General features: G+C 36.7%; 1 protein-coding gene across 1 annotated transcript; it reads right to left on the bottom strand.

Annotated features, from left to right (window-relative positions):
* Positions 1-6,137: 6,137 nt before the first annotated feature.
* Positions 6,138-8,468, bottom strand: LOC113331311. The gene has a single exon (XM_026578032.1). It carries the CDS (start codon positions 8,466-8,468, stop codon positions 6,138-6,140), a length of 2,331 nt encoding a protein of 776 aa, XP_026433817.1.
* Positions 8,469-8,679: the final 211 nt, after the last annotated feature.

The following is an 8,679-nucleotide window of genomic DNA, read 5'->3' as shown; positions in this document are numbered from 1 at the left end:
ATTTCTTACGGGAGTGATTTACTTATCCTGTCCATGCATGACTTGAATATTACTTACATATTTCTATTGGGAATGAACTTACGCATCCATTTGGAGCTTTATAGTGTTTGCAGGTTCATATTTTCAGCCGACCGGACTAGTTGGGATGATCCTCAACTTTTCAGACTCTATATATATGATTGGGTGTCTACTTTTGGGTACCATCTCCACCTTGTTTGAGGAAATTCTACTGACAACAAGAAAAAATATACATTTTACTTCTTGGGAGGTATCCCATGCTCATGCAACACGGTAATATCTTTCCTTAACTCTTTTGCTTCGAATGGTAACAGTTTCTCCTTGTTCATGCTTTTAATTTTATCTTTAGAACATTGAGGACAATGTTAGATTTAAGTTTGGGGGTATGGGAGAAACTTTTTAGTTGCATTATAAATAAACTCCAGAACCTAGAAATTTATGCCTATTAAGGTTTGCACTAACCAATCTAAGTGGATGGAAGCATGTTGGTTTTAGGAGTTGAGGAACCAATCTGACTAGATGGAAACATCTAAAGAGTTTATTCATAAAAGCACAGAGCTCAGGTGTTAGAAATAACATGATAGTTTCACCATATCTCGTTGAGTCCTTTTCACTTCTGTTTTTTTTTTCATTTTAAACTATGTTTCTCTAAGTGATTAGGTGGGGCTCACGATTCAACTTGTTACCATTGCAAGGGTGAAATAGAGTGATTGAAATACCCATGAAAAAAAAAAGTTATGAAAAAAAAGTTATGAAAAAAAAAGAAAAAAAAGAGAAAAAAAAAAAAGAAAAAAAATGTTATGAAAAAAATTGAGACCAGACCATTAGACCAAACGGAATAAAATTCAATAAAGTCGACCACTGGTACCCTTGTATATGCCAGCTGTGTTGACCTAGATTTAGGACTATTGACCACTGGTTCCTTGTATATGTCAGTGTGTTGATATTAGTCAGACTAGTATCTCAATCCATTAGGATAGGTTCATTTTGGCGGAGGCCTTCAGACAGATATGGGAAACGCCGTTCACTTAGTAAACATCAAAACCATATATGTTTTTCTATATCCATCTTCTTGATTTATCCATGTGATTAGTTTTGACTCCGAATATGATGTCCATAGTGAAACTATCTGAGTAGAGCTCTGTCACTTTATATGAATTTTAGTATGCTTGAGTGCAAACTCGTGTACAACAATTGGAATTTCGCATCAGGGTACTTCTTCCTGTAGTCAATATGTATGCCAACCAAGGAGATTCTTTAGTGCCTTCCAAGGTTCTGCGTAGATATCTAAGGTATGGAGTAAAGATTTTGTGGGTATATCTCTGGTAAGCCCTCCCGAGACTATAACTCGGCCACTAGGGCCACCTAGGGGTTTAAAGGATTATTGCATACGCTAAATGCAATCGACGATGCCTGCGACAGTGAGTTAGGATTTTATTTTCTAAATTCGATTTGCTCCGGACTAGCAAATAATAAATTTGGGGGTATTTGATAGACGCATTTATGTGTCTAAATTAGTCTCAATTCTCTGTAATATTAGTACTCGATTTTGTTTATTTTGATATTTTATATCTTTGTAGGTGTTGTTGGAGAAATAAGTATTTGCGACGAAAATAACGAAATATGGCTGGCCTGGTACCTTCATATATCAGCAGCCTTATATCGCTTCACTGCCTGCACATGAAAGTGGAAACAAAGAACTGTCTTTGTTTGTTCAAGAAGGTGAAGCCCACTAGTGGGTGAATACTTTTAGGACGATGCTGAGGACTGAATACGGCAGCGACAATCCATGATAACTGGTGGCTGAACTTGGACTGAAATTTGGTCGAAATGGAGGTTGACTGTGATGAGAATATCGGGTATAGATTGAATTGTGAATGAAGGAACAATTGCTGCTGCTGTTTAGGTTATGAGATGAACGGAAGTTGGTTGGTCAGACGGAGATGAAATGGCTTGTTCAGAGATGTGGTTGGACACGAACTGCAAAAACAATGTCAAAGGAGTGGGTCTGTGGTTAGTTCATTGAGAGAGGGAAATGAATTGTCTGAGATGGCAGCGAAACAAGGAGCTGAGTTGCAGCTGTGGTGGTGATCGATCAGCAGCGAAGCTGGGTTTGCAGTTTGAGTGTGAACTGAAGTTCAGGAAGAGAAGGTCCGTAATGGCTGGTGTTCTAGGGGTTCTCGACATGAAATTGAAGGCCTGAATGGTGGCATTGTTTGAGATGGATGAGTTGGTTTTGCGGAGAATCGAAATGGAGGTGTTGTTATTAATGTTGCTGCCATTGCATGGCTGTAAACGACGGGTTTGATAAGAATTTGAAGGCTCCGAAGCTAAGAATATAGAGAGTAAGTGGAGGAATATCGATTGCCCACAGTGGGATGTATTCGAAAGCATTTGGATACGGGGTTTATCAACTGCTCAATGGTCCGGAGATAGAAGATGGTGTTGTTCCGAGTTTGTGCTTATTTCGGCGAAGCAGTTACTGTCGAATGGAGATGTGAATGAAGACTAATTCTAAGTGGTACTGTGGTTCATACTGCCAAGAGTTTGAACTTGAATTGTGGAGTCTAGGGCTTGGTTCGAGTGAAGTTAATACATATGCAAGGAATTACTCAAGCTCTGCTGCTGCCGTGATATGATGATGGTGATTGGAGTTCGTTGTCAAGCTGTGACTGGTGGACGATAAATGAATAGGTGAACTGATGATGCTCGGAGATTCGTGATGAGTCTGCAGCAACGAATACTTGTTGGTGCCGGTTTGCTGTGGTTTGATCGACAGAGAACTTGAAAATTTGAAGCAACAGGCTGGCAGATGTAAAGAAGATCAGACGTACAGAAGTTGGAGTTGGAGATGTGAACGGACATAATGGAACTGGTGAGGTGTAGCCGATTTTGGAAAGAAGGTAGATTTGAAGTCCCGCTGGAGTATTGGGCTGGGCCTTGGCAGCTGTCGCTAGGTATGGATGAAACTTATTCGTAGCATCACTATATATCAACTGAAAAGAAAAAAAGAAGGAAAGAAAAAACGGACAGGAGGAGGCGTGGCTACAGGCAGTTGAAGAGAGCCGCTGAGGAGATTAGGGTTTGAGGCTTATTTTCTCCATTTTGATTAGCTAGGATTTTATATTCATATTTTTTTATGGTTTTTAAGAAAGCCATGCCTAGCTAATTCCATGTTAGGGTTTAGGTAGAACCCAATTTTATTATGAAAACTCTACATTTATATGCTTAATAATGAATTGAATAACTAGTAATTTATCTTCATAAGAGCTTGGTATCTAATTGTTTATGTGATTTTGTTGATTATTTATGCTTTTCAATTGATATTTCGTACTTTGGTTAAATCCCTTGACGTGATATGCTTTATGATTGATAAATAATGCTTTAGAATCACTACCATGAAGCGAAGATAATTACAGCGGAGAAACAATATTTGAAAAAGCATGAAATATATTTTTAACGATTAGTAGAGCTTGCATAATTAATTGGTGGAAACCGAAAATCCTAACCACCCATTTCCATTTTATTCATTGTTAGACTTGTTAGTATTTTATTTTGTTCCGAATTTCTGAAAACTCTTTAAAACATCATCTTGTTAATTAGTTATTCTTGGTATTAGTTGGTAGAGTGTTTGACACTCCCTGTGGGAACGAACCGCATTTGCTATCTATATTACAATTGACCTGTGCGCTTGCGGATAAACTAGGTTTCATTTAATCATTTATTTTGGTTATATAAAATCTACATCAAGTTTCTGGCGCCGCTGCCGGGGAATGGCTGTATAGTACTCTCTAATTGATATCAATTTTCTTGTACATAATTGTTTTATTTTATTTTTATTTTTGTATATAATTTATTTTGTTTTTCTTTAGATTTTTTTTTAGTTCCTTTTTACGCAGTTTATTTGATTTTTTTTAGGTACCTTAGAAAGTGCTGCGGGTGAAAAGAAAGTATGGATTCACAAAGCTTTTGCAAGGACCAATTGGAATATCCACTAGAGGTTTGCTTAACTCATTTTGGATATGATTTTGATGATGATAGTGTTATTTGTGAAGTCAATGCCTTATTAGACTCCACACCACTGCTAGACACTAATAAATGGAAGCCCATAATAGAACCTCTAGTATTGGCCGAGTCTCGACTAGTTTCATCAGCCGAGAAAGGTCCGACCTTGACCTTTAAACCATTGTCTGATTTATCAAGTTATGGTTTTTCTCATCTTGATAATATTCATAATGAAACCGTTGTAGATGATAGTGGGTCTATGAGTCATGATATTATTGCTCTATTGAGCCCTTGTTCCACGACTGAACTTTCAGCCGTGGAAGTTATTTCCGCTGATTTGGAACCTGATTTAGAGCGCGCCCCGCGAATAGAAACTTTCAAACAATCTGAACTGATTTCTTACGGGAGTGATTTACTTATCCTGTCCATGCATGACTTGAATATTACTTACATATTTCTATTGGGAATGAACTTACGCATCTATTTGGAGCTTTATAGTGTTTGCAGGTTCATATTTTCAGCCGACCGGACTAGTTGGGATGATCCTCAACTTTTCAGACTCTATATATATGATTGGGTGTCTACTTTTGGGTACCATCCCCACCTTGTTTGAGGACATTCTACTGACAGCAAGAAAAAAAATACATTTTACTTCTTGGGAGGTATCCCATGCTCATGCAACACGGTAATATCTTTCCTTGACTCTTTTGCTTCGAATGGTAACAGTTTCTCCTTGTTCATGCTTTTAATTTTATCTTTAGAACATTGAGGACAATGTTAGATTTAAGTTTGGGGGTATGGGAGAAACTTTTTAGTTGCATTATAAATAAATTCCAGAACCTAGAAATTTATGCCTATTAAGGTTTTCACTAACCAATCTAAGTGGATGGAAGCATGTTGGTTTAGGAGTTGAGAAACCAATCTGACTAGATGGAAACATCTAAAGAGTCTATTCATAAAAGCACAAAGCTCAGGTGTTAGAAATAACATGATAGTTTCACCATATCTCGTTGAGTCCTTTTCACTTCTGTTTTTTTTTTCATTTTAAACTATGTTTCTCTAAGTGATTAGGTGGGGCTCACGATTCAACTTGTTACCATTGCTAGGGTGAAATAGAGTGATTGAGATACCCATGAAAAAAAAAGTTATGAAAAAAAAGTTATGAAAAAAAAAAAGAAAAAAAAGAGAAAAAAAAAGAAAAAAAAGAGAAAAAAAAGAAAAAAAATGTTATGAAAAAAATTGAGACCAGACGATTAGACCAAACGGAATAAAATTCAATAAAGTCGACCACTGGTACCCTTGTATATGCCAGTTGTGTTGACCTAGAGTTAGGACTATTGACCACTGGTTCCCTTGTATATGCCAGTGTGTTGATATTAGTCAGACTAGTATCTCAATCCATTAGGATAGGTTCATTTTGGCGGAGGCCTTCAGACAGATATGGGAAACGCCGTTCACTTAGTAAACATCAAAACCATATATGTTTTTCTATATCCATCTTCTTGATCTATCCATGTGATTAGTTTTGACTCCGAATATGATGTCCATAGTGCAACTATCTGAGTATAGCTCTGTCACTTTATATGAATTTTAGTATGCTTGAGTGCAAACTCGTGTACATCAATTGGAATTTCGCATCAGGGTACTTCTTCCTGTAGTCAATATGTATGCCAACCAAGGAGATTTTTTAGTGCCTTCCAAGGTTCTGCGTAGATAGCTAAGGTATGGAGTAAAGATTTTGTGGGTATATCTCTAGGGGTTCTCGACATGAAATTGAAGGCCTGAATGGTGGCATTTGTTGAGATGGATGAGTTGGTTTTGCGGAGAATCGAAATGGAGGTGTTGTTATTAATGTTGCTGCCATTGCATGGCTGTAAACGACGGGTTTGATAAGAATTTGAAGGCTCCGAAGCTAAGAACATAGAGAGTAAGTGGAGGTGTATCGATTGCCCACAATAGGATGTATTCGAAAGCATTTGGATACGGGGTTTATCAACTGCTTCCATTGAGTACTCCAAACTCCATTTTTATCTTTGTATTTGGCTTTAAAGAATTTAGCCCAATCTTCTTCTGAATTCAGCAAATTCCACATCATTTTCATAAAAAGTGCTCTATTAGTGATTCTCAATCTTCTTATACCCAGACCCCCCCCCCCCCTCATTAAAAGGTGTGCACACCTTGTTCCAGTTCAAAGTATCATACTTTCTCTCTTCACCATCACCAGTCCAAAGAAAATTCCTTATAATTCTTTCACAAATTTTAATAATGGAAGCAGGCCATTTGTAGACAGACATGTTATAAATGGGAATGTTACATAATACAGATTTAATAAGGACCAATCTGTCATGAAAAGACAACAATTTACCTTTACATGCTGCCAAATATCCTTGCATCATCTCCACCATTGGCCAGACAGTATCACTTTTAACTCTCCCTGGTTTCAGCACAACACCTAAATATTTATCTGGAAAAGATGTGAGCTCCATTTGCAACAGATTTGATATTTGAGCTTTTCTAAAAGGAGTGCTCCCATCCACAAAGCACTTACTTTTCTGCTTATTTATCAACTGACCTGAGCTGTCTTGATAACACTTGAGCAAACTAAGAAGAGATTCTAAACTTTTTTTTGATCCATTACTAAAGATGAAGACATCATCTGCAAAAAACAGATGAGTAAGATAAACCCCTTTTCTAATTACCATTGGTTGTAACTTTCTTGTTTCAACTAACTTAGTTAACCCTCTGCACAACATATATTCCATCAATACAAATAATATAGGAGATAGTGGATCCCCTTTCTTTAGACCCCTTTCCATAAAGAAAAAACCCCTTGGTCCCCCATTAACCATGACTGAAATTTTGGCAGAAGAAAACAAGACACGAAGCCAAGCACACCAAGATTCTGAAAAACCATATCTTTGAAGCACTTGAAATAGAAAGTTCCAGTTAACAGAGTCATAAGCTTGTGATATATCAAGCTTAAGTCCTACATTACCCCCTCTTCTATTATGCTTCATTTCATTGACCAATTCTGGGGCTAACATCACTTGTTCATGAATATTTCTCCCCTTAATATAAGCTGCCTGCTGAGGAGACACTAACTTTCCCATCAAACTGTTCATTCTAGTAGCAAGAATTTTAGTAAAAAATTTGAAACTAAAATTGCTTAGGCCAATTGTCCTGAACTGACCTGGCTTCTTAGCATTTTGAGTTTTGGGCAATAACATTAGAAAGTTTGAGTTAAGACCTCTTGGAATGTACTTTCTCTTCCAGCAATATTGAATGGCTTCTACAAAGTCATTATGAATAATATCCCAACAAGGTTTGTAAAATATACCTGAGAAGCTATCAGGTCCTGGAGCACCATCTGCATTCATTTCCCATACTGCTTGCTTAATTTCACTTGAATCAGGAATCTTGTCAAGATTATTTTGATCTTCTTCAGTAACTAATTGAGGAACAACCTCTAATAAAGTTTCATAAATATTTACTTCTTGATACTGGAATCTTTTGTGAAAGAATTCAACAAGGATATCAGCAATTCTATCTTGGTCAGCAATAATATTACCCTCATCATCCTCCAATTCACAGATCATATTTTGGGTTTGTCTAATCTTGATGCTTGTATGGAAAAAATTAGTATTGGCAGATCCTTCTTTTACCCATTGAATCCTTGACTCCTGCTTTATCATAATACTATGCTGGACTTCTCTAGAATTCAAATCATTCTGAGCCATAACTAGATCAAAAAGATCATTTTCATCTTGAGGATTGTCATCTGAAATTAACATTTTTTCTTGAACTAACTTTTCTGCTTCTTTGATTTTAACTTGAACATTGCCAAAGATATTCCAATTCCATTCTTTCAGAGCTGCTTTTAGTCTCTTGAGTTTCATCATAAAAACATAAGCTAGATCTCCAAGAATTGGCATTGCCCAAGACTCATTTACCATTGGCATAAAATCAGGATGCTCCAGCCATATCTTTTGAAATCTCAGAGGAACATTTTTTGGTTTAGGGATATTTGCACAACCTCTCATTAAAGGTGAGTGATCAGAAACCACCCTGATTCCTACTTTATACCCCCAATCAGCATACATTTGAAGCCATTTCATATTGAAGAGAGCTTTATCCAAGTTACATAAAATTCTTTTGCTACCATATTGACAATTAGACCAAGAGAAATCCAAGCCTACTTTAGGATCTTGAATGAGTTCACAATCACTAACACATTCATTAAAATCCAAAATTGATCTTCTTGAAGGAGCATTACCACCAACTTTTTCATCCATAAACAGAATGACATTAAAATCACCTATAATCAACCAAGGCTTGTTTAATTCACTAATCAACTTCATCTCAGTCCATAAAAATCTTCTTTGCACCAGCTTAACATGAGCATGAACACCAGACACTAGTACATTACCCACCTCCACTGTGATCATTTAACTAGTAATAGAGACAACAGAAGGAACAACTATATAATTTCTCCAGAATAACCATATATTACTTTTGTGATCAGCTGTGGAATTTTGAATAACCATACTCTGCATACCTGGCAGGTTTAATTTACTACAAAAAGAGGAAGTACACTTGATTTTTGGTTCTGCAATCCAAATTAGGGTAGGACTAATATTCCAATAAAAGATTTTCATG

This window comes from Papaver somniferum, unplaced genomic scaffold, assembly GCF_003573695.1.
Source record: "Papaver somniferum cultivar HN1 unplaced genomic scaffold, ASM357369v1 unplaced-scaffold_125, whole genome shotgun sequence".
NCBI classification, from domain to species: Eukaryota; Viridiplantae; Streptophyta; class Magnoliopsida; order Ranunculales; family Papaveraceae; genus Papaver; species Papaver somniferum.
Note: the sequence above shows the minus strand (reverse complement) of the source record. Positions and strands in the feature narration are given on the sequence as shown.